Below are 26,415 nucleotides of genomic sequence, written 5' to 3' on the forward strand. Positions count from 1 at the left end.
GGCCTGGAGTAGCCAATAGCAATGCATCCTGGTACAATCACAAGGCTAAAAAGTTGCATGTACGTGTGAAGTATAACCTCAACTTTTGATGTACAGTAATATGCAGCCTATAGGTCCAGTGTGTGTGTGTGTGTGTGTGTGTGTGTGTGTGTGGTAAGGTACCAGTTCTGCAGCGATGTGTCAGTGTGAGGGTGTCCACTGTGCTCAGACATGTTGCGATATAATGCAACCAGGCAGGTGTGAGGGTCACAGCCAGTTTGTGGGCCAGCATCTTGACCCCTGCTGTCTGCTTTGTCTGACCGTCAGAGGAACCCCTTAATTAGACCCTTTGGTTTGCAATGTCCACCCGACGCAGCCCAGCAGACACTGAGTAACAATCCCTTCATTAAATGCTCCTGGTTGACTTGGCAAGAAGAGCCTCAGTTTCCCAATTCCCTGCTGCACCAAGGCCATGTAAAGAAAATCTCTTTTTTTCACTTTGAATTGAGAGCACCTGTTCCTAGCTACAGTCAATCCAAATATTTATGTACACAAAGCCTGTCTGGGCGCTTTCCTCCTTACTTACTGCTAAAACGACTGTTTAAAATGACTCTCCTGTTTAGCAAAGTATTCTGATTCACCAGCCAAGTTTCTGTGGCTGGTTTGAAAGTGAAATACACACAGCAAGTTTTGATTGCTGCAATGATTATTTGTTCTGCAGTATTTTTTTTAGATGGGAATCATGTTGAATAACAACTTCAGGTTTCAATTTAAGTGGAAGTGTGAATTTATAGTTACAATATGATTATCATATCGACCCAGGGTTTTTAGCACTTTTACATCTTCTGTTTCAATTGAAATTTTAGTGCTGATTAGTTTATCATCATATATTGATTGTGCTTTGTGTCTGGACCCTTTGCCCATGTCTAAGATGATTTTCTGTCCCATGAAAATAGGCAGTAGAGTTGAATCGGATACTGAATCACTGCAAGGAGCATGGGCATATTAGTGCTGCCAGGCAATACTTTTACATTCTCTATCACACTTGTACTGATGAACATAATACTTTTTCTCCTCAGAAATCCCATATTTGCCATTGCTAAATCCTCATTTCTCAAAGTTAAATATTGTGATTTTACCCATTGCTGCATAGTGTTAATACAACAAAATGTTGCCTTTGGTTATTGTATTTCTGCAATGTGAGTAGATCTCTACCTTTGCTATTATGCAAGGTGCCAGAGCAAAGTGATCAGGTGGCCAGAGAAAGAATGGGAGCAGAGCTGTGAGGAAACTGAAGTATGGCTCACTGGCAGCCAGGCCTGCTGACACAAACAAGGAGGCTTACTCATTAGAGATCAAGCAAGACCTGGCCTACTGACCTTCGCTGGGTGAGAGAAAGAGGGAGAGAGAGAGATGGAGAGAGAGAGAGAGAGAGAGAGAGAGAGAGAGAGAGAGAGAGAGAGAGAGAGAGAGAGAGAGAGAGAAAGCAAGAGGGGATAGAGAGAGAGAAAGAAAAGAGAGAGTGGGTGTGGGAGAGTGAAAGAGAAAAGAGAGGGAGAGGGAGAAGGATTTCATTTATGCTGTTCTTGGCATGGTGCATGTTGTTGCCTTGGCCATGGAAAATCACAGAACGCTTTCTTCATGGCACCTTCAGTGCAGCAAACTGCCAAACAGAGACACTTTTTACATGAAATCCATCTCTAAGGTTGTGTGGCTGTTTTGTAACCACTGTGCCCATGGGTGAAATCTGAGCCTCAGGTGTGTTTCAGGTGCAGGCACTAGTTGGTCCAGAGAAAGGGCCTTGTGCACTGCTAGAACAACAGCCTTTCAGTGAGCCTCAGTGTTAATTAAGCATGATATAAGACATTACAACATGTTTGTTTGTCTCGCCCGGCGATTTGATAACATTCTTGTAAAGAAGTTACACCTTTTTGGCGTCATCCGGACAGGTTCTTGGAGGAGGGTCCAGTGGCTTAACAACATAAAGACAGACATTTTATGTGGAAATCTGATAGTGCTAAGACTTAGGTTCTTTGCAGCTAACCTGAAATTTCAGCTTACACTTTGTGCGATGATCGACCACAGCTGTTGTGTGGTCAACACACGTAGGGTTAGGTTAAAAGTTCACTGCAGGTTTGAATGAAATCACTGAACTTGTGACAACACACACATAGTCTTATGACCTTATATATTAAGCAATATATGATGATTAAGAAATTAATGTTAATGGCGGAATGTGTAATGTCCTTAGTCAGTATTTGTGGTGGCCAGAAGGACTGTAATGTCAGCATTTTCACCATCAGATATGGGAAATACTTCACTCCCAAACACACACACGTCATTTGGTTATTGCTCCATTTGTTACAAAGGGGAAATATGTTAGTTCCTAAAGTTCTATATGTGTGTGTTGTTACTCACTATCTTTCAAAATTGTCCACACACCAGTCATATTACATAGTCATACATACAATTCAACAACATCTCATCCTCTGTAGTGAATGCGAGGTAGTGAGTCTATCTGATTTTGTCTTAAAATATCACCATAAAGCAGTTAGAGACATTGTTGAGAGTCAGTAAAGTGAAACAAGGCCTGTATAGTAAAATGCTCTCAGACACAGTGTGTCATAGTTTTCAGTAGTCTGAGCCATGCCAAAGCCTGTTTTCACAGTTTACAACTGCAGGGATTGCCCAATTAGTGTACACCACTTACCCTGCTGACTGCAGTAAGCCTACAGGGGGCTGACTCAGTGTCTTGCCCAGGCACTTCCCCTCCCTGTGCTCCTCAGAGTGTGATCTCTTCAACTAGCATGTCTCTAACTAACCGCACTTTAACCAACTGTTGTTAAATGTTTAGATTAAAAGAAGCAAGGCAAATTACCTAAGGCCACAAATTGTTTTAAACCTACCTCAAGGCACCACCCTTCGAGAGTCGTCTTGATTTGATAAATTTGATTAAAAAAAATATATATATATCGGATATATATTGCATTTACTGTATTGTATATTTATAAGCAAATTCTGATGGAATCTCTCTGGTCTTGTAAAATGATTATTGTTTGTTTTGTGTGTGTTTTCATGTGAAAGCTGAGTTTGGTGTTGAAGGAACTTGCCTGGCTGGAAGCTGTGTTCAGGTGAAATGTTTACGAGCATCACAAACGTCATGACATTTACTGCCTTGCACAGGCATCCAGCTCACAGGAACTGTGTGGGCTAGAGTTATTCAACGCCCGAGCTGCCACGAACTTAATTATTGCTTACACACTATGTATCTTTATGCATGTATGATAGCTGTAAAGTCAAGTATGTGGATACACCATGTACACTCAGTCATTGTCTGGAACACGGGGGTTATGAGTCCAAGGTTGTAGGTATTGCTTTCTTCTATCAGAAAGTCAGTTCCTGGATTACACAGTGATAGATGAGATATTCTGATAGGAGCACTTAGCACAGTTTTTCTTTCTGAGAGTTTACATGAAGACCTATTTCCCCTCTGAGGCCTGATCGGCGATGTACAATCATAACATCATCCTCCAAAATCGACAGAGCTCATGCTTTTGTTTCCATTTGAGGTTTCCTCTCCATTACCATTTTCTCCTGTTCAGTTTATTCTGTCTCTCTCGTGCACGTTCTCAGAAGTGAGACTGGCTAACAACATTAACATTTTTTGGAGAAGAATAATCCATTGTCACCAGCAGTAGAAGCGATTGTGTTTCTGTGCTTTCAGTGTCTCCCCACGTCTACGCGTCACGAGAGAAAGAGACAGCGAGACAGACCGAGTGAGAGAATGAGAGAGAGAGAGAGTGACAGACAGAGAGAGGGAAAGAGAGGAGAATCTTGCTGTGACAGCCTTTTTACTCCTTGTGAATGAAGGTTTTCTTCCCGCTCAGCATTCTTTTGGACTTCAAAGCGTCAATCTCAGCAGAGTGATTTGGCCCTCCTATTGTGTGAGTCTTGAATATTCATCAGGGTCTTTCTTCTCTCGGAGGGCTGAGACTCTGCTGGGGAGCAGAGGTGATGTGGGAGCACTGGCCTACAATGCAGGGGATCTGCAGGGATCTCACACTATGTAGCCATCCCACATTAACAGTGGTGGATATACGTAGATATTGCTGGATGGATAGTGTGTACTTGGCTGTCCAGTTTTAGATGGGTGTATACTCTCCAGTACGCTTCACCCCTAACTGTTGAGTACATATCTACTCTACTTTCCTCTTTCTCTATTGTTGATGTAAACGTGAACATGTACAAATTAATTACGTACACAATGCAAATGATTCACTTGTATAGGGCAAGAGTATTTCACATGGCTAGTTGTAGCCAGGGCCTTGAGAATGTGCGATGGGTGTAGGTCCACAGTAAGGAAGATGTCAGTGTTTCCTATGAGAAATAAGGATGAAGTTGATTACCACTCAATGGAGAGAGGAAGCAAGCCTTTGTCTGGCTGGAGGATGAAGATGATGTCACGCTTTCTCGACTCTTGCACCCTGATTGGACCATTTGCCGCAGACAGCTGTGTTGCCACGGTAATAAACTGCTTTCCAGGATTCTATGACAGCAGGTTTAACACTGAGCTGCTGAAAATCCCCTTAATTTCACAGAGCTGAGGGTCAGTTTGGCCCGGGGTGGAACATCGCTCATGATACGCATTCCATCTCTGCCCATTGTAATTTCATCATCTGGGTTCCGCCATGGCTTTTTGTTTCACAGGTTAGCAGTGATTTTTCACAGTCATCCATCCCGTTCCTCTTGCTGTGTGGTGAAAGGTGTATTTGCCTCAGACTGCTCCTCTAAAGCCCTTTTCTGAAAGAAAAAAACATGGCTAATTTTCATGGTGCACTGTAACACTACTACTAGTATTAATATTAATATAAGGCTTCTATTTCATAAGACAGTGTTTGTGAGTGGGATTATTACAAACCATCTTAAATTTTGTTCTGGCGCTTGCATGTCACATGTCACTTCTTCTAATTCCAGTTTGTTGAGCAGCAACAAACTGTGGTTTTACGAAATGATCGAGGTGTTGACAGAATGTGTTTCACGGCAGTATTAATCATCAGATAACTATGTGTGTGATGACAGACGTGTCCTACAGTTTGAAACTGTAACCAAGATAGGGAAGGGACGGGAATAGTTAATTTAACTGAAAGCAAGTCTTCCAACCGGTCTGCTCCACTTTCAACCCCTTTATGTGGTGGAGTGACCCCCACCTACGGAGCTCCTCGTTCCCCTGGACCCCCCATCTCTGTGGGCTGAGAAGGCTGTCTGAGAATACAGGGTGGCTCCACGCTGGGCGTTTGATGGAGCGCAGAAGGGTGTGTGAGGTGCACTGACCCATTCACATCGCTCCCCATGCACTCGTGCTCCAGAATAGGCTGACTTATCACATGTAATTCACAGAAGTGCACAAATCAGGAGTGACAGCTATAGGACTAGTGGAAGACTTAGAGGGGAGAAGTGGCTTCTGGGAACTGTTGTTCCCACCCACTCAGCCCTCAAGAGGGGACAGGTGTGGGGTGGAGAAGCCCATTTGGTGAGACACTCTCCTGTCAGGTTGTTGTTGTTTTGCCCTCCTCCATTAGTGCTTTAACACCATCAGAACAGCTTTTCTTTTCTTCTCCCCCACCAACACCGACCATTTAGAATGAATAAACATGCAGCCACCAAACTCTTCAGCAGAACAGTTGCTCATGCTCATAGGGGTCTTACATGTGTGATTGCGGGAGGTTCAACCATCTCTCTGGTGTTTGGTGATATGTGTGGGTGCTCTAGTAGACTTGATGTAATCTGGCTAATAGCTTAGTTAATCCTCTTAACTTGTAACCCACATAAATCTTTCACTGGTGGAATGTGTCCCTATTGTTATCAGTTTTTTTTTCTGGTATTGCGTGTTTGTGTGTGTGTGTGTGTGTGTGTGTGTGTGTGTGTGTCTGTCTGTCTGTCTGTCTGTGTGTGTTGGATTAGTGTGAAGTTGCAAAGTTGTGGCGGTGCCTGGAGGTGTGAGCTCTAATCACCTCTAATCACCTGACGTGTGATGGGCTGATCCCTGTTTGTAACTCTGGAAGTGTTTGCGTTTTCACCCTTTTCCACTATGCTTCGGAAACACTCAATAATGAGCTCTGACACCAGACGACAAGACGCAGGATATACCAAGGTATAATATGCACACGTCCTCTGCTTAAGTTAAAAAGCTTCTCTTGAGTTTTCCGTCTCCCTCTTGGCATGCTGTGCGTTTGTATGCCAGTGGCTATGGTTCATAATGCGTTCACTGTGGCCTTTCACACCCCAGTCGGCCCCCACTCACATCCACTGCCCCGTTTCAGCCTGTGTTGCCCCCTTCCATTCTGCCCCCCTTTCTTTATATGAGTGATGTGAGAATCTGTAATGTGTATGTGTGTATGTATGTGTGTGTGTGCTTGAGAGAGAGAGAGAGAGAGAGAGAGAGAGAGAGAGAGACCGTGTGCAGATTCAGATAAACTCAGCTGTTCCTCTGTTGTTTGCCCCACGAACTGGTCAGAGAAAGGGCTGGCCAAATAGCACAGTGAGAGAGCAACTAAGTAACACCCTCCTCCTCCTCCCCCCCCCCCCCCCTCTCTCTCTCTCTCTCTCTCTCTCTCCCTCTCTTTCTCTCTGTCTTTCTCTCCCAGGCTGTCAGTGTGGAGTAGTGCTGGAGGCTGCAGGGTGGCTGTGTGCTGTGGGGAGTTCCTGAGAGTGCGGCGAAGAGAAAGACAGAGGGGACTGGCAGTCACTCACACAGAGAGAGAGAGAGACACATACACAGAGCACAGTGAGCAGAGAGAGAGAGACAGAGAGAGAGAGTGAGAGGACTGGCTCGCTCATTCACAGAGAGACATAGACGCACTCTCACACCCCCTCTTTGCACGGGTGTGTTTGTTGTGGCTGCATCTCAGGGATTTGATGGAGGCGGGCAACTGGGTCGGTGCTGGTATGATGGTGGTGGTGTGGCTGCCCCAGGAATGGGCCTGGCAGGCTGTTCTCCTGGTGGCCGGACTGGCAACGCTGAGCCCCGGGTCTGACGGTGAGTACTCCCCTGGACACCGGCTCTCTCTCCCTGCTAATAGCGGATCCTCCTGTCTCTTGTTGCTTTCTCTGTCCCGCCGCTGCTATCTCCTGTCCTGTGTCACTCTGAGGATGGTGGGGCTGAGGCCTTCATGTGATACAGAACGTTTCTTTTTCATTTCTTTTTTCGTTTAATTAAAAAGTATATTTTATTTTTGCATTTTTGTGGGATTGTTTTTTTTAGCAACTGCTATGGTTTGGTTTCTGTATTTGTGTTTCCAGATAGGTTATTAGTAAGCAGCCGTAACATTTTTAGTACTTAGTTTTGTGCTCTGAAGTAATGTCTGTTCCACCTCTTTTATAGAGCAGAGGCAAGTTTTAACAAAGTTATCGCACGTTTAATGCGAGTATTGTTGGGTGAGAAGTTGATAGCTATGAGGTTAGCTGTCTATTTTTTGCCCTCTGGTATTTATGATGGGCAAAAGCTATTATGATCTCCACAGGGGCTAGCATGAGAGCGGGTGTGCATTTATCTGCCCTGTCCTCTCCTTTCCCCAACCCCCCTGCTCATGTTTTGAATTGTTTGAAGATGGACAGCCAGTTGTCTTTTACGATGAATGTCGCCAGTGTCATGGTGTCCCATAAGCTTTGTGACAGGCAGAGGGGGGTCGACAGGCTCACAGCCACAAGAAGATGATGCTTTTGTATTTGTTCTATTTCTGATTCATTAGAGAAAGAAGTCAGATATTGTTCAATATGAGTATCGGTTCGGGCAACAAGTGTCAAGCTGTAAATCATTTGGGATATGCTACTTTTATGTTTGTTGAAACACTGATAAAACAGTTGCCTTCATTGCTTAAAGTCCTTTGCTAAAATAATCCCACATAGTTGTGCCATTATGTTCTTTTTTGCTGGATGTAGACAGGCTTGAGCTGAGCAGAAATGCTCAGTTGTCAAACACATATTAACTTGCAGTGCTCACAGTTGGGTGTCAAGCTGTAAAACCAATCTCCCTTTGGATGCACGTGCATGCACAAACACACACACACACACACATTTATTCACCTACCCACTAGCTATGACAGTCTCATTCCATTTGTTTATAAATATTGCTATTGAGAGGTGGTCTGCAAAATTTCAACGTCTGACTTTTAGCTGTCACAGGATTTCCCTCAGATGATAGAAGGCCTGTCACTTCTTTCATTTAGCAGCCTATACTCTCCTATGCTGCCATGGCCTTCTTCTCTTGTTGATCCTCTTTTAATGTTGATACTTTAGAATAAACACACATATAGTAAATATATGTATATATGTTTGTAATAATCATTTACTAAAGATTGGTGAAAATGTCATTGATTTTTCTATTTTCTCATACAGTAAGAAAATGATTCAACAGCTCAGACTGCAGCTGTAACAGTATCTTTACCGATATATTATTCAGAATTCTTTGAAAAAATATAATTAAATTGGAAGGCTTTGCAAATAAGATCAATAATAATAACAAGAAGTAGGCAGGTTTTGTAATCATGAAATGTTCTGTTTTGCCCTCAAATGGCAAATATATCATCAACTTCAAATTGGAATACCATGATGATGTTGTGATTTTGTTATGAAGCATGGTACGAAAAAATGCTAAATTGTGAAATAGTGGTTAGAATCAAGACCAGCCGTAAAAGCCCATACAGAATGACTCTGGTTCAGAGCTAGCTGTAATTTTCACAGTTGGTCTTGAAATACTTGGATGTGTATTCAGAGAATTTCCTCTACTGTTGTCTGTGGAGACTGAGCTAACTTTTTAACTTCTCATCCAGCATTAGGCCAGTGAGTCTGTTAGTCAGTATCCATACAGGTATCTAAGGGAGGTGGCAAGATGGATTAATATCCAAATTCATATAGAATCACATCTGTGGAGAACGCTAGTAGCATTGGTTCTTGCTCCTCCTGTACCGAAGGACAAGCAGGCGATAAAGCTTGGAGGCAAGGTAGCTTCTTTTTGCCTTTCTGCACAGACTGCCAACGCAAACTGCTTTGTAGTGGCAGTTAAAATGTGCGCTTGCTCAGAGAGACTTCATACTGAACCTCTTTCGGCGGTGTTGATCTTCCTCAATTTCACTACTTTGCTCCTTCTGTCCACTTTCTTAGACCATGTTTTCTGCCTCTTCTGTGATCCTGGGAATGATCTTCTAAAGGTCTCCCAAATGAATAAAACACATGGGAGGTTGCTCATAAATCTAAGTGGCATGGTCAATTTGCCACCTGTTTCTGCAGACTGATGAGGTTCACAGAGAATAGACTAACCCCGGCCTCAATGTTCCAAGCAGAAGAAATACTCATTGCGGTGATATTACTGATATGATAATAATACCTGTCATGCATCATAATAAACTGGTCCACTTTCCACTTATATGGATACATTACAAATCTATTTTTTCTTGTATAGGCTTTTTTTTCCCCTACCCCCATTTTGATTTCACTTTGTCCCATGTTTGTAAGACATAGCTGCTGAGTGACCATGAAGTCTCAGTGTGCTGGCGCCATGGGTGATGATATGACTACCGCCAGTCAAGGAGAAAGCCACAACCACAGTCGGCCATCACTTAAAGCACTGATATCCAATTCAGATGAACAAAACATTCTATATCATTTGAGAAGGCGAGATGGCACGTGCTAAGCGCCAGCCAGGAGACAGACAGACATACAAACAGATAGGAGCTGTTTAAAAATACTGTCTTTTTCTATCTCTCAACCCTAGAGTGAGAAATGTAATAGGCCAACAAAAAGTTCACTTACCCTATAATCATCCGCTGACCTTCTGGATAGACATGAAGAATCAACAGTCACTCACTGAGGAGCTGTTTCTCAGAACATTATAGTTCATTCACAGCAATCTTAAAATAGAGTTTTTTTGTAGGAGCATCCTATGAGTTTAGAGGATCTATTAGTTTTTGTATTGTGTTTCTGTAGCTCTACTTTAATGTGTGGTATGTGAGTTTGAAGGAGTTTGAACTATTTTTACCGATCTTTGTTAAAGACTGTCTCTACTTTGAACCATGATAATCGTTCAGTTGGAATTTAAGAGAGTGAATAACAGTAGAATTTGAAGTACTGTAAGAGTCATTTTATTTGCAGTGTGAATAAAGGGTACATTAATGATTTAAATGATTTTAGACCTTTAAAGAACACCATAGACTTCAAGCCAAATCTAATCTAATTTCTAATGCGCTATATGGACCATGTTTTCCAAACAGTTGACAAGGAGATACAGAAAGTAATAATTAGTAACAATGACCATGCTTAAATCCTCTAGAACAGTGGTTCTCAACGTGGGATCCAGGGACCACCAGGGGTACTTGAGGGGGTTCCAGGGGGTCCCCAGCAAACTGATCAATTGTTAAACTTCACCATTATTTCATTTACAAGAAGTCAACACAAATGGAGAATGTAGAAGAAAAGATGTATTTGATCATAGTTTCACTGTTATCTCTTTACCTATACAGACAGTCATGGAATTCTGGACAATATCATATCTAACAATAAAACTATTCTCAGATTTGGGTCAAATGGGGGTCTGTTGCCCTAATATGGACTACATTAGGGGTCCTTGATATGAAAAAGGTTGAGAATCACTGCTCTAGAAGACATCAGTATGGAGCTGCGTGTTGTGGAATAAGGTCAGAGTTGCGTAGGGTCTGGGCGTCCAGCAGTACAAAACATCAGCAGTTGGTCCCAGGCCTCCCAGCCTCCTCCAGCCTTCTGTGTGCTGCTTCCTGTCAGGATGTGGATAGGGTTCCCCACACAGAACTTGATCCCTGGGCAGATGTGCTGCTCCAGCGGTCAGGCATGGGAGCACAGCCGGTGTGTTTGTGTGTGTGTGTGTGTGTAATAGTGTTAATGTGTACCATGCAAGTGTGTGTGCCTTACGAGAGTCGGAATCTCAAGACTGGCCTTGTGATTTCAGAGGAAGCACGAGAAGGCAGTCTGTAGAGCGCAAACCTCCACCAAATACTGAGCAATTCTCCAACCTGCAAAGCTGCAGCCCCCATGACGGTTTCTGTTTGTTTATCATTTGATTTTCCGATAAAATAGCACGTAAATGCAATGCTGTTTAGCAGCCGACTTGGAACTTGGAATTTCCCACCAGCACATGAACGCAGCATAACACTTATGGCTAAAGAACAAAAATAAAATCAAAATCAAATCCACTGATCCTTGGGCCAAAGGCTATCTGTCCACAAAATTTTAAACAAATCCGTTGATAATATTTGGAGATATCTTGCTAACAGACAGGGTTGAAAACATAACCTCCTTCTAACTTCACTATAAGACGAAGTGGCACACTGTGGTGGTACTGGGGCTGTAATCTCTCAGTATGAATGTAATGGAGACCAGCACCGATCAGTGACCTGTGGCTTTGACCAGTAAATCCAGACCAGATGGTTAGATAGATGAGCAGTGAGATACAAAGACAGAATGGACATCATGGAATGGATATTGTTGGTCAATCGAATCTGTGGAACCGGATGTGTGTGTTCAATTTTACTTGATTTTGGTTCAACTACTGTAGATGGCACTCAGAGCACATACCTCATGACAACATTATGCAGTTGTCAAGATATGCCAGTTTCACCAAAAGTTTTACCACATGGCCAATCAGCACTATATTTGTTCAGTGGCCATTAGGGATGCCCTTCTACCACAACAGACAAACAAACAAACAAACAGACGGAATGTGTCGAAAACAAAACCCCCATCCAACTCCGCTGGCAGAAGTAATAAAGTTAAAATGAATAAGAGAAGATACAAGGATTGAGATAGAGTGTGGATATGAGCCTAACAAATATATAGACACACACACACACACACACACACACACACACTCTCTCTGTGGTCAAGACAAAGCCCCTGGTTTCATAACATTCCAGCACAACACCTGTTCTGTGTCTATCAGCCTATGTGTGTGTGTGTGTGTGTGTGTGCGTGTGTGTGTGTGTGTGTGTGTGTGTGTGTGTGTGTGTGTGTGTGTTAGTAGCTGTGGCTGTCTGTTTGTCTGCATCAATAAAAGGTGAATTGTGCAGTGTCCCATTTAGCATGTGTCCAGCTGCACAGTGTAATATATGTGTAGTTAAAAATTGTGCATATTGTGGTATTTTTTATCATTATTATGACATCAAACATTAATCTCTCTTATTGGGTTTGATGTTAAAATAAAATCTCCTTCTCTCTCTCTCTCTCTCTCTCTCTCTATCTCTCTTCCTCTCAAACACACACAGACGCACACGTACACACGCCTGTCGGTTCACATTTACTAAACACACATAGAAGGTAAACTTCAAGTCTCATAGTAATGAACTCACCACATTGGCTTCCTCATCCCAAATCAGACCATGCTTCAGCTCAAAGAAGATTTTTTTTAATGGGTGAGGATAGTTGCCTTGGTATTCAGGATGAATCAAATATAAACTCCTGTCACTGACAAACTGGAGGCTAGACTCTGGTTATCAGATATTGGCTTTTCATCACATCAGTCATCTCTATTTCTGTGTGTTCCAAGCCTCTGGCCGCAGGTGTTGTGTGTGATAAGAGAACGGTGTGTTTTTCAGTTTTGTTTTGAACAGGAAATGGAAAAGTGTCCTGTGGATTAATTCACACAAACATGCAAAGTGATGGAGAAAGCAGGATTTTATACAGAGCTGAGTTTATATTTATGCATATTTGTATATTTCCCCCACCAAAGTTCAGAGGAATATAGCCCTCAATTTATAGATGTTTTTCTAACCTTATAATAGGGCTGCACAATTAATCGTATATTAATCGCGATGTCGATATTGGCTTCCACAATTAATTGATTGTGGCCGGGGGCGATTATTCACGCTGGGTTTAGCTTGCTCTGGTGCAGGGCTGCAACGGTTAGTCAACGTAACCAAAACTCAAATTACTTGAATTTTGACCCAGTTTGCCGCTGACCTTTCAAAGCGCGTATAAACTCTTCCATTAGCTTGGATCCAAGTGTAGTATACAATGAAGCACGGGTTACGGGGTAAAATATTTCCTTTTTAATCTCCAACCAGAGACGCAGTACACAGGCAAACGTAGTACACTAATTCTCCCGCGGGTCCTTATGGGAAACTTCAAAATAAAAGCCCACAAACACCCAAATAGACTTCTTACAAAACAAGTGTCTTAGAATACAAATGCCCAAAGGCTACAGAGGTGATGTTCCCGGAAAAAAAACAACGGACCCGGTGCACCAGAATCACAGATCCAAAGATTTGTACATTTGAATGTTTTTTTATTTATAGGTTTATAAAATACATTATGAATGAGAAGGCATTTCGGTTAACTTAAAATGCTCAAGTGCAATAAAACAAAATGGATGAATAATTGTGATAAATAATCGTGATCACAATATCGAGCAAAATAATCGTGATTATCATTTTAGCCATAATCGTGCAGCCCTACCTTATAATATTGTAAAATATTATACACGGCCATATCCAAGATATTGTATGATTCAGTAAGTTCAATAAGTCTTAGTGCACCACAACTATTTCCTCAAGCCTCAAGTCTGTGTGTCTGTCTGTGTGTGAATAGTCATTTGTTGTGGATATAGCAGAAGTCTGCTGTATTCACACCCATGTGGAAAATGTCCTCTCTGTAACTGGTGTGAACCCCTGACAGTAGGAGTTGGGGTGAGTGGGACTGCCATTGGGGCTTTTCTGGGGTGACAGTGTGGACCATGGGTCTATGGGAGGGGGAGTTAGAGGGGGCTCCCTCCATAAATTTGTTGTGGCATTAGTTCTGCGGGTGGTGGGAGCCCCAAAATACCCCTCTGGGTCCTCCATAAAAGCACTCTGGTCACGGCCAGAAAACCCAGAACAGGTTGGTGGAAGCTGCATTGTGGAAACAGATGACCTGCTGTAGGTGTCGCAGTGGAAAAGAGAGATCAGAATGTGCGTTTTTCAGAGACGTTCTACAACATGCATGTGTGTGTGCGTGTGCATGTGCATGTGTGGGTGTATATGTGTGTGCGTCTCGTGTGGCAGAGGCCTTTGAAGCCTACAGGGGTTAAGAGGGGTTAGGGTGCGGTGGTAGGATGGGGGAAGATGTATGGCCCCACTGCAGCTCGGCGGTGACCCCCTCAGGGTCAGAGTGCACCGAGGAGACACTGAGGAAGATGTCTCCTTTGAGGAGGTGATTTATCATGGCCACCTGGAGTAACTTATCTCCCTATTCTCTCTCTTGCTCCTCTCTTCTTTGGCTGCCTGTGATAAAAGAGTCTGTGTGAAGGCCTCAGCCCACAGATTAAATAACTAGTGCTGTGTAGTCAGCTTTCATGAATCAACCATGTTGATTGGACAACGTTTTACATGTGTTATTGTTCATCAGGGGTGTAGGGCAACCCAAATTTCAAATGAGCATGTCCACAATGCACATCAACACACAGCATAGATATTAAAGCCACAGATGAAAGGAACCTCCCAGCTTGGCAATAGCTGCAACTTCAGAACTATCAAACTCACATAGAAGACTCCTTGAAATGCCCAACTCCTATCTCGCTGCCCCTTGTGGTGGGAGGAAAGGAGTTCCCAATGACCCAACCATCTTCTCTGAATCTTTTGACATCCTTAGGCCTACATAATGTATAGGCCATTCAATATAGTTTTGTGTCATGACCATCAAATGTGAAGTCTGATGCAATCCAATGACTTGATCAGTTGTGAATAGACCATATGGCCTTAGTGTGGTACATTCCAAAAAAAAAAAATATGGCAGTTATATCACACTTGATACCATCTTTTTAAAGTAGAATTTGAAAATGTAAATGACAGTTGTCAGGGCATAAAACCAATGATCTGTTGATCTTTACAAATCAAGACTCGATAGTCTAACAATGGCATAGCCGTCAGTGCTGAAAAAAAAAATCTTTAAATCGAAAATCGAATCGAATCGTGACCTTAAAATCGAAAGTCAAATCGAATCGTGGATTTGGAGAATCGTGACACCCCTACCTATAATGCATGTAGGGGCAGTGCTTGAAGGTGTAACATGGGATTGGGCATATTACAGAGGTTGATAATACTTGTTTGCGATTGACATTTCTCGTCTCCCTGTCATTCTTCTATGTCAAAATCAATTAAATGCATTATGTTATGGTAGCTTGCTTCCTTGTTTTTGCTTTTGTGCTTTTGTTTTTGTGGTGGCTGGGGCGGGTCTGGTTGGTAGGGGTGGGGGACAGGTTGGGGGGGTGCAAGAAATATGCACCGCCCCACTCCCACTTTAGACCCAACCGGGCACCTGAGCCTCTCCTGAGTCTCAACCTCCTAAATTGGTTGCTGTGATCGAAGTTGCTCTAGCTGGAGTGATAAACTATATTTACTAAATAACTTCCAATTGCTTGCCAAAGTGTGTGTGTGTGTGTGTGTGTGTGTGTGTGTGTGCGTGTGTGTGTGTGTGTGATATTGAGGGGTGTAATACCCTAACTGTTACTCTGTGTGTGTGTCTAGTTAGAGGAACAGCCTCTGGAATGTGTGGGGGATGCAGATCAGATTTCGGGGTGACCTTGGGAGCGCCCCGGGGCTGACGCAGCAAAAGTCTGTTTGTTGTGTGGGGGTGTGTGTGTGTGTGTGTGTGTGTGTACGTGTATAGTTATGTGCAAGTGTAAGTAATCTATTCCATGATTTACTTGCAGGTAAAAATTGCACAAGAAAACGTTTTAAACTGTGCAATTTTAAACTTGAATGATTTTTGCCGACGAGAGTGGTGTTTTAGTCTGGAAAGAAAAGCTCTTTGTTAGTGGAGCATGTATTAAACACGGCTTGATGTAACAGAGATGGAGCCTCCCTCAGACTCCCGCTGGGTTTACATCCCATAGCCTCTTTAATAGTCTGTCGAACACACAGCAACTCTGTAGTAAACCTGCCCTTACACACCATGCATGAGAAACCCTCCCCACACACACAAACCCCTCTTTGACTGTAACACAGGCTTATCTTAAGTCCCAGAGAAATGACCAGACGTTTTAACACACATCCACTACTGATACCAAGCCTTTATAATAGTTATTGACTTACTGCCCCATGCCCGTCACGCCAAGGTTAGACGGCTACGGTTTGCACTCTTCTTCTTGACAGAAATACATTAAGAAGTGCCAGATCTGCATGAGCTGGAAAACCAAAATAATACAGCTAATGCCCTGTTTTTATAATATGCCATTTGGATATTCTATTAATCAAGAGCTATTACTAAACCAATGACTGTCTGGACAGAGAGTGCATTGCATTTCATTTTCATCTAACTGCTTCCATGAGCTTGCATTAAAGTGTGTGTTTGTATTATTTGTCAGATTATGAACCTTCATAATCAAACATTCATGCTCTCTTTTCTCTATGCTCGCTTTCAGTATATACATATTTTTGTTGTTCATTCATCAAAGTTGATTGTGGCTTTTATTTAGTAGGCTACATGCCAGCATGTGTTTAGGCAACATGGATTGTTAAGGGACTATTAGGGACATCAATTAAATAACATCTCTAGGCCTATTATAGAAAGCAAATAATTCACACATACCAAAACCAATTATGGCAAGCAAAATGCTGATTGATATTGATATTTCATAATGGCCAAATATATTAAAAAAATATATGGTAAGTTAGGTGGTTGAAGAAACAATCAGTCTGTAAAAAATACTTTGCTATAGCAAGGTCTTTGACATTTGTTTCATTTAGGCAAATGTTCCCTTTGTAGTGTCTATGAAGGGATTCATTACCGTGGGCAGCTGGTAAAGAGAGCGGTGTTCGGTGTTAAAGTGCAGTTAAATACAGAGAATCACCTTACCACCAGCAAATAAGACATAGCCTACAGTGGCAAGGGGCAGACTGCACAAGAAGCGTGAGAAAATTTCAAAAATGCACTGTGTGTGAGTGCAACATTAAATTCTTATGTGTGGGTGTTGAACATAGACCTGTTGTGTGTTGTGCAATCAAATCTAGGCCACTGCTGTGCCTATTGTGTGGCAACATGGTTTGAACAAGTTTAACATGAGAGAAACCAGAGTAAGTGCATTTTTGCCTTTACTTTGTTTCATCAGCTTTTTTATTTGCAAAATGGACTGATAGCATACACCAAGAGGAAGATGGAGATAATCTGGATGGGAAATCATAGGATCCTGAAGATGGACATGGGCATCCTTGATGGAGGTGTTGACTTTCTTAATGTGCAGCTGCTTGTGAATGTTCTCTTTACAGGCAGTCTGTACTGCAGACCTCAATTGAAATAATGATTTTCAATGCAAATGGATAATTAAGTAACTTGGTCTTATTGTTCTTTATAGTTGCTGGAATTGTATCCGAGAGAGCAACAGAAAAAGAGAGAGCGAGAGAGAGAGAGAGAGGGAGAGGGGAAGCAGGACATCCATCTGGACTGTAGTGCGGCACGACACTGTTCCGTTCTCTGACCACTGCGGTCTTCAGGGGCGAGCTGCTGTCAAAACTGGTTTCATTCTCCACTCATCTTGGATGCACCTTTACTTACTTGTTTTGATAGTTCCTAACAAAAGGTGACACTTGCTCGTCTATTGTTTGTATCACAATGTGTGTTTGTAACTGCGGTGGCTAATCTAGGCGTGTAAAAATATTTTGCTGGTGAATATTTGACAACTAGATTGAGAGCAGTTTATTGCTTAATAGTTGTGGAATTTCTGTCGTTGGGGCAAAGCTAACAAAACTTTTTGGCCAACAGGCTGCTGTGATACTGAAAGACAGCTACCTACTGGAGCATCTATTCTTCTTGACCATACATTGTTGAATGATGCGGTTATGTTGATTATTATTATAACTTCAACCACAGCAACAGTTGATGCTGCACAACTAGCTAGGTGCTGTGGGACTGTACAGCATCTGTACCTGTCTGTATATTTGTTTGCCTACAAACAAGTAGAGTAAGTCAGTCCTCTTCCTGTTTTGGTTGAGGCTCCTCCCTTGTGCCGTAAGTCAATCTTGCATATTTCGCACCATATCATACCTGGGAACATATAGAATAAACGCATAGAAAGCAACACATAGAATTAACCAATTTACACCTTGATGGTCTAGTGTTTCTAAAGCCATTATAGTATGCTATCAAAATGTATTTGAGAATGATAGATTGAGGTAAATATTATACACTTAGGGGCTTTAATTAATGGCTTGTAAAGAATGAATGCACACTATTTTGGCCCCTATTATTGGCCCCTATTAAATGGTCTTTAAGTGATCTTTAGAAGATTTTTGTTCTGGTGCCTATATCAGAATTGCGTTTATGAATAAAGTTTAACTCTTGCAATGCTGCACCATAGATAACAGACTGGGAGATGAAGAAATGTGATTAAAAAAGTCATCACAGCAACTGCAAAATGGAAAAAAGTTGACAGCTTGAAAGTCTACAGTAAGAGGCCTTGAATTTTATCTAGTAATTGATTTATGACTTTTGACTCTGAAGTATAATTGATTTTAACACTTCGTTTCCCTTAGGGATATTATTTCAGTTTTTTACTGTGGTCAAACGAAAGAAAATCTGAGTCTTAAACCACAGGATCCAATTGCAATACTTAAAGGATAATTCTGGTTATTTTCAACCCGGCCCTTATTTTCCTAGTTTTTGCCATCATGACAATTGATTGTGTTCAAAATTTCATCAGTTACTTCACTGTAGAGCTTTACGTACCTCAAGTTTACAGGGAGGGCTGCTCTCCAACACACACACACACACACACACGCACGCACACACACACACACACACACACACACACACACACACACACAGGACCAACATAATCTCCACCCCAAAAAATGATTAAAACACACCCTTTCAACACAAAAACACTCACACCCACATTGTTAAGAAATGATAAATTCACCATTGGATTGTTAAAAAGTGTTACCTTATGCAGAGTCATTTCAGCGGTTCCAACAAGCTGATGAAATGAAACGCAAATGTCCCAAATCCATTATCCATTTATTCTGAACTTGCATGCAGCAAGAAATGAAATTTGACTCAGTAAGATTGTGATCAGTAAACTGGGCATTACCCCTGGATCATAATCATTTACACAAGTAACTAAAAAGTGGAATTTACTTTTCATGAAAAGCATAACCTTGGATTGAATAGATATTGCTCAGAAGCAGCTGCAACTGCATAAGTTGTTCTGTTAACACTTTCAGGGTTGAGTGAGTCCAGAACACAGTATTTATCCTGCTCCTGGTGTAAGTGAATGCACCTGTACTGCATGACTATACTTGGCTTGAATCGATTGTGTATGTTGTTCTAGGAATGTTATGGTACAGTAGTTCACAGTAAGTATGACCTGCTGGAAATTGTATCCCTCCTCTCAGAACATAAAGAATTAATTCACCTATACATCCTCATACATTGCCCTACTGTACAGTTGGTCCTACTTACTGTTTTTTTTTGTGCCTTTCAATACTGTTTTGTAGGCAGAGTTGATAAAAAGTAAGAGGTGGAAAAAGGCAAGATTTGCTGGTAATAGGAGCATGCTAGTTTTTATTGTAAGTATGTAAGTATATAATATAGTGATAAACATGAAGGAATATAGTTAATGGTAAACTCAGTTGTTAGTGTTAGATAGATTATGTTGAATATTGCAGCAATTTGCCACACACTCTTTCTAGAATTTCTTTTAAGAAACCATTGTGCACACATGTGCACACAAATGCACATTCACACGTACGCGCGCGCACACACACACACGCACGCTCACACACACACACACACACACACACACTTTGGCAAGCAATTGGAAGTTATTTAGTAAATATAGTTTATCACTCCAGCTAGAGCAACTTCGATCACAGCAACCAATTTAGGAGGTTGAGACTCAGGAGAGGCTCAGGTGCCTGGTTGGGTCTAAAGTGGTCTCTGTTGCAATAGTCCTTTTTACAACACTCCAGAGCTCTCCTCGGACGTGCATTCAATGTGTCCTGTCACACACACACACACACACACACACACACACACACAGCACAAAGAGTTCTTTCTGGTAAGTAGTGTTATTCTGGTTCCAGACTCCATGCAGGTACATTGAGTCCGGTCCAGAACAGCGGGGTTGCTTTCAACAACACACATTCACACTTTCTGTGGATAGCATTGCCATGGTAACATTGCCAGGACAGGCAGAACCTTATGCCTTTTTTTCAAAAGACCCATTTGAAATTAGCAGAAATGTTGTTTGGATCATTTGATTTATTCCACCTTTAACTTTCCTTAGTTATGTGTACTTAAGTTTTACTCAGCCTTAGCCACAGCCAGTGGAATGATACAGTGTCCAGATAATTGTTTTGGTCTGCACTGGTGCTAAGCCTAGTCTCTCTCTCTCTCTCTCTCTCTCTCTCTCTCTCTCTCTCTCTCTCTCTCTCTCTCTCTCTCTCTCTCCCTCTCTCTCTCTGTCCACTCCACAGCTAATGTGTTGGACACCATGCAGCTGAAGAACGGATGGAAGGGGGGATCGCAGCGGAGGGCAGACGAGAGCAGCAGCACAGCTACAATTTCGGCCCAGAGCATGCTTAGGTGTCACTGCTACCACTGTCCTGAAGGCTCCATCAACAACACTTGCATGTACGCACATAAACACATGCACATGCTGCACAAATGCACACCTGCACATATGCACACACGCATATGCTCTCTCACACATACACACACACTCAAACAAACAACCAGCTATAAAATTAACTCCCTGTATCAGGACTATTAACACACTTCAAATAATTATCCAAAGTAATTATCCTACAGACCTGTAATTAGCTGAACACAAGAACAAAGATGTTTACATCCTTTTATGAAATCCTTGGAGCCTCCCTCAGGCACAGCATATTAACACATGTACTACCAGGATTCTTACAAATAACATAAATTAGATCTCTAAGTATTATATGCCATGTGTTGGCAAATGTGGCAAAAATATATGATGTATATAGAAATATTCTCATATATTTGCTTTATTTTGGGATAAATCAGTCAATAGTATTGCAAAATATTGATGATAATGATGATAGCACTGATGGTGATGATGATGATGAATAAATGCTAGATGATGGTGATTATAATGTCAATGGGGGTGACTGTATTTTGGTAGGACTGACGGTTCCTGCTTCACCATGGTGGAGGAGGGAAAGGGCGGTCTGGTACTCAAAGCAGGATGTTTGGGGAAGGCCGGCTTCTACTTCCAATGCAGAGTAAGTTAGCTTTGTGTGTGTGTGTGTGCGTGTGTGTGTGTGTGTTTCTGCACGCATGGATACTTTCACATGCCCGTGTATGTGTGCCCTGCTTCATGAGCCCTTGTAAGTCTTTATAAGCTCTCTCTGACTCACTACAGCTCTTTATGGGACCTATTAAAATCAGACTCCTCCAACCCACTATCTTTACACACAATGGAAAAACATGTGATCAGCCTTTGGTATATTGTAAAACATTCTTATTAGAAATAAGTGCCATTGTAAATAGTCATTATTCTTGTATGTTCATTAGCCTTATGTAGATCTGACTGTGTGACTTATGTGTGTGTGTGTGTGTGTGTGTGTGTGTGTGTGTGTGTGTGACAGGACACGTTGAATGCACGTCCGAGGAGAGCTCTGGAGTGTTGTACAGGTCAGGACTATTGCAACAGAGGCTTGCATCCTACTCTACCACCACTTGGGACATCCGGTAAGATACACGAGTGTCTCTGTTGCACACACACGGACACACACACACACACACACACACACACACATATTCGTTCACACAGATTCACACACACTTGAAATCCTGCCCCCCTTTATAGCGTGAGTGGCTTTTAGAATGGGCTCACTCAGGCCGTGCTGGGTTGTGATGGGTAGTGACAGTTTAAACTGTTACAAACCACAGTGTGGTGCTGGAGTGAAGTGGCACATGCTGCTCTGGGGGCAGGGGGAGAGAGGGGAGAGAGGGGAGAGGGGGGAGAGAGGGGAGACACTGGGAAAGAGAGAGGGAGGCAGGTGAAACAGAGCCTGCAGGCTTGGCTTGTTCTCTCACCCTCTAATGAAAAGGACAGCCTCTCCCCAGGGCCTGCTTGAGTTTCCTGCCCCGGCACGGATGTGAGATATCTGTCCATCTGTCACTCTGCAGGACACCAACACTCTCTCTCTCTCTCTCTCTCTCTCTCTCTCTCTCTCTCTCTCTCTCTCTCTTTCTCTCTGTCCCTGTCTCTCTCTCTCTCTCTGTCCCTCTGTCTCTGTCCTTTCTCTCTCTCTTTCTAACTTTTTCTCAGTCGCTCTCTCTGTCAAACACACACACACACACACTCGCACTTACACTTACTCACAGTCTCACACAATTGGCTTCGCGTTGACCTTCAAAGCAAACAGTCAGCAACAAACTGATTTGCCAAGTCAACTGCGAATTACTGAAAGGAAGAGAATTGTTTACTACATTTGGACACTATGCACTTCATGGGTGGCTTATAAATGTGTCTGCTAGTGCTGTTTTGTGCACACTTGCACATGCTGTGGGTGTGTGTTTCTGTGCACACCATGAACCATCCCCTGTGTGCATGCATTTGTGTGTGTGCTTGATTGACAGGAGCATGGCAGAAAGGCTAGAGCCCCAGAGCTGCTCCGGGCCTCTGGGGTCGCTGTAGCGATGTCAGTGCGACACCTGATCTGTGGGATTCAGGAAGGGGATGAGATCGATCACACACTGGGAGAAGGGGGGGAGCAGGGCAGGATTAGAGGGAGGAAGGGAAAAAAGAGCTTGTCACTGCAAATGAAATTTAGAATGGTGTTGATGATAGTGTACTAACTATTGCCACCACCTAAACTGACTCTCTTTCTCTCTCTCTGTCTCTCTCAGGACAGAGGATTATTCATGTGTACTGATGATAAAAGTCATATTTTGTGATGATAAGTAATATTTGCACATCCCCCTTCCTGTAGATTATGTGGACAGCAGCATCCACCAAATGGCTCTCTTCATTTCAGTCACAGTCTGCAGCATCATCCTAGGCCTCGTCCTTGTCTTCTGCTACTACAGGTAAGAAACATGCATATTGTGCATTTTACAAGCAAACAGATAATTCATACAAGTGTCACCCTCTCACACTTCCCAACCCATTGTCACTAAACATTGCGCCACTGTTCTGTGCCAGATATAAGCGGCAGGAGTCGCGGCCACGCTACAGTATCGATCTTGAGCAGGATGAGACCTACATCCCCCCTGGAGAGTCTCTGAAGGACCTCATAGAGCATTCCCGCAGCATTGGGTCTGGGTCTGGGTCAGGACTCCCTCTACTGGTAAGAAATAATCAATGCACATCTGCACAAACAGCTGGAGCCCATAAAACATAAAATAAAATAATAGTACTGCATTTTCTCTGAGTTTAAGTGATCAGTTTGACTGCAGTTCTGCACTTTAGAGGGAAGAGGTAATTAACATAAAATATCAATTCTAAGTGTCTTCCAGGGTAGCCAACCAAATGACACAAAAGGTCGCGGAAATGAAAGTTGATGCACAAGTTTGATAGTGACTGTAATGATGATGGCCATAAAAACAATGACAGTGATGATAGAAATCTTTATGCGGTCCTGTTGCCAGGTGCAGCGCACCATAGCCAAGCAGATTCAGATGGTTAAGCAGATTGGAAAGGGGCGCTACGGAGAGGTGTGGATGGGCAAGTGGAGGGGAGAGAGAGTGGCAGTCAAAGTCTTCTTCACCACCGAGGAGGACAGCTGGTTCAGAGAGACTGAAATCTATCAGACTTTCCTGATGAGACATGACAACATACTGGGTAAGGGATATGAATGGAGCATGAAACAAAGTGATAAAAATGAAGAGTTTGAGTGTGTGTGTGTGTGTGTGTGTCTATTTGCTTGTTGTGCACATCGCTCATCCCTGTCCTCTCCTGTCCCAACCTCCAGGATTCATAGCAGCAGACATCAAGGGAACTGGCTCGTGGACCCAGCTCTACCTGATCACAGACTACCATGAGAATGGGTCTTTATACGACTACCTCAAGTCCAACACCTTAGATATCAAGGCCCTGCTCAGACTGTCCTACTCCTCCATATCAGGCCTGTGCCACCTCCACACTGAGATCTACGGCACACAGGGCAAACCAGCCATCGCCCACAGAGACTTGAAGAGTAAGAACATCCTAGTGAAAAAGAATGGAGCCTGCTGTATAGCAGACCTGGGGCTTGCTGTCAAGTTTAACAGGTAGGAGAAAAAGAGGTCTCTCTACATCGTCACATACAGTACATCCGGATGAAGGGGAATGTTGAACTCTCTCTGAAACATGCACCAGATTTTAAATATCTTTAATCCTCAAGCGCACAATCTTACCTTGGACAACTAACCTCTCCGGACTTTGTATCTCTCTCTCCTCCCTATCTCAGTGATACCAACGAGGTGGACATCCCTCCCAACCTGCGGGTTGGCACCAAGCGCTACATGCCACCTGAAGTGCTGGATGAGACCCTGAATAGGAACTACTTCCAGTCCTTTATAATGGCTGACATGTATAGCTTTGGCCTCATCCTTTGGGAGATTGCGCGGCGCTGCATCTCTGGAGGTCAGAAACAACACAGCACAATACCTCCCTAATCTCAACCATTTTATGTAACTCAAATGCGAATGTCAGTGTGTTGTCTCCCGTGCTGCTGTGTTTGTCTTGACCTTTATTAAGTTATGCTACGGTTTCATCCACAAACTTGCTTTTCCTGCAGGCATTGTGGAGGAGTATCAGCTGCCCTATCATGACCTCGTGCCCACTGATCCTTCCTATGAGGACATGAGAGAGGTGGTGTGCATCAAGAGGCAGAGGCCCTCGTTTGCTAACCGCTGGAGCAGTGATGAGGTATACGTTTTTTTATGATATAGCTTTTTTTATTTATTATTTCTTTTAAGATTAATACTCGGAACACACAGAGCAGTATAGCAGTATTGTTTAATTCCGATCTATGTGTGTCTCTCCAGTGTCTGCGACAGATGGGAAAACTGATGTCGGAGTGCTGGGCTCACAGCCCTGCGTCTCGCCTCACAGCCCTGAGGGTGAAGAAGACCCTGGCGAAGATGTTAGAGTCCCAAGACATCAAACTGTGACAGAGAGACAAGAGAGATTCTCTCATCACCTAGAGACTTGTCACTGCCACTGGCACAGCGCCACTTACACTGGCCAATAGCAGAAAGGGAATGTATGAAAAAAAAAAAAAAGAGAGACTGTGAATGATAGGGCAAAGGAAACTGACAGGGAGAATGAATAATGAAGATAATGGAAGAGAGGGTTAGATAGAGAGCAAGCGAAAAGGAGAAGCAAAAGATATATTATGTCAGGGCCAGATCTACTCTCCCCTTGCCTGAGCCACCTCTGTCCCAGAACAAGTGGCCTGTTCAGGCTGTGCTTTCTGTGAAAGCGGAGTGGTCCTCCAGTCCAGTCTGTCTGTGTCTGTGATCCAGGTAGGCAGGCAGACAGTGACCCTTGCAGGAGAGGAGGACGAAATCCCTCTGATCAGTTCTAGACAGGGGACGCTCCTGCTCTGCCCTTCTAAAGCCATATAGCAGTATTTTATGTACAGCCTTTTGTACTGTAACAGCTGTCTTCATGTTTTTTTCTCAGACGCTGCATACTGCAACGTCACAGCAGACTCTGGAGAAACTGGAGCCCACCTTGTCAGCCAAAGCGTTTGCTTATTCTTTCTGTACAAACCCACGAGGGTTCGCTGTTAACCTCCATGGTGCCCTTCAGTCATCCAAAGAAACATCTTTCTAATTCATGCTCAGTGACCTCTATGTCAAATACAAATACATTTTTATATTATTATTATTATTATTGTTATTCAGGAAGGACAGACAATCTTACAGAACAAGATTAAGATTAGAGAAATTTTAAAAAAGAAAAACCCATTAGTCCAACAGAATCAGAACAGACTCACACGTCTGTGGATAACAGGTTCACTTTTTTCCTATAATATTTCAAGATACATATTATTTCAGTAAGCTCTCTGGGTACTGCAGTTGTTATGTCCTTATTGTGGTTCTGAAGAGAGACGGATTTGTGAACTTTGGTGTGTCCTTCAGGCCTCCAGAGCTGGGACTGAGACCTTGTACTTCCTGTCTTCGTAGGTCTCCCTCATACTCTCTCCTTTCCCCTCACAATTCAATTGTACATATTTAAGATCATATCTATTGATAATTATTGCCTTGCCTTGATGCTAATGTTAAATATGTGTTTTTGATGATTTGTCTGTAACTTGTGTACAGAATAAGTCCCCATCCACTCCACCACTATGGCATGTGCCTTATTTAATCTGTACATATGTGATTATGAAAGTGCGTGAGTGGATGCGGATAACATTCCCCAATAAAATGACTTTATGTCTTCAAGGCTCATCTGTTTTTGTGGGACACAGCCGA

General features: G+C 42.8%; 1 protein-coding gene across 1 annotated transcript; it reads left to right on the forward strand.

The window, feature by feature from the left end:
* Positions 1 to 6,924: 6,924 nt before the first annotated feature.
* bmpr1bb (bone morphogenetic protein receptor, type IBb) lies at positions 6,925 to 25,855 on the forward strand. Its single transcript, XM_071914851.2, has 11 exons — positions 6,925 to 7,015; positions 20,448 to 20,604; positions 21,125 to 21,224; positions 21,591 to 21,693; positions 22,941 to 23,037; positions 23,153 to 23,297; positions 23,599 to 23,791; positions 23,922 to 24,219; positions 24,399 to 24,574; positions 24,729 to 24,859; positions 24,979 to 25,855. The coding sequence occupies exons 1-11, from the start codon at positions 6,925 to 6,927 to the stop codon at positions 25,102 to 25,104; spliced, it is 1,617 nt and encodes a 538-aa protein (XP_071770952.1). The 3' UTR covers positions 25,105 to 25,855.
* Positions 25,856 to 26,415: the final 560 nt, after the last annotated feature.

This window comes from Centroberyx gerrardi, chromosome 2 (genome assembly GCF_048128805.1).
Source record: "Centroberyx gerrardi isolate f3 chromosome 2, fCenGer3.hap1.cur.20231027, whole genome shotgun sequence".
Classification (NCBI taxonomy): Eukaryota; Metazoa; Chordata; class Actinopteri; order Beryciformes; family Berycidae; genus Centroberyx; species Centroberyx gerrardi.

Excerpts from the sequence above, each read along its gene's own strand:
- bmpr1bb (XM_071914851.2), top strand. The coding sequence starts at position 6,925 with ATGATGGTGGTGGTGTGGCTGCCCCAGGAATGGGCCTGGCAGGCTGTT. Across the intron at positions 21,694-22,940 it reads ACCACCACTTGGGACATCCG|ATTATGTGGACAGCAGCATC; the intron begins GTAAGATACACG and ends CCCTTCCTGTAG. Across the intron at positions 23,298-23,598 it reads GGTCAGGACTCCCTCTACTG|GTGCAGCGCACCATAGCCAA; the intron begins GTAAGAAATAAT and ends TCCTGTTGCCAG.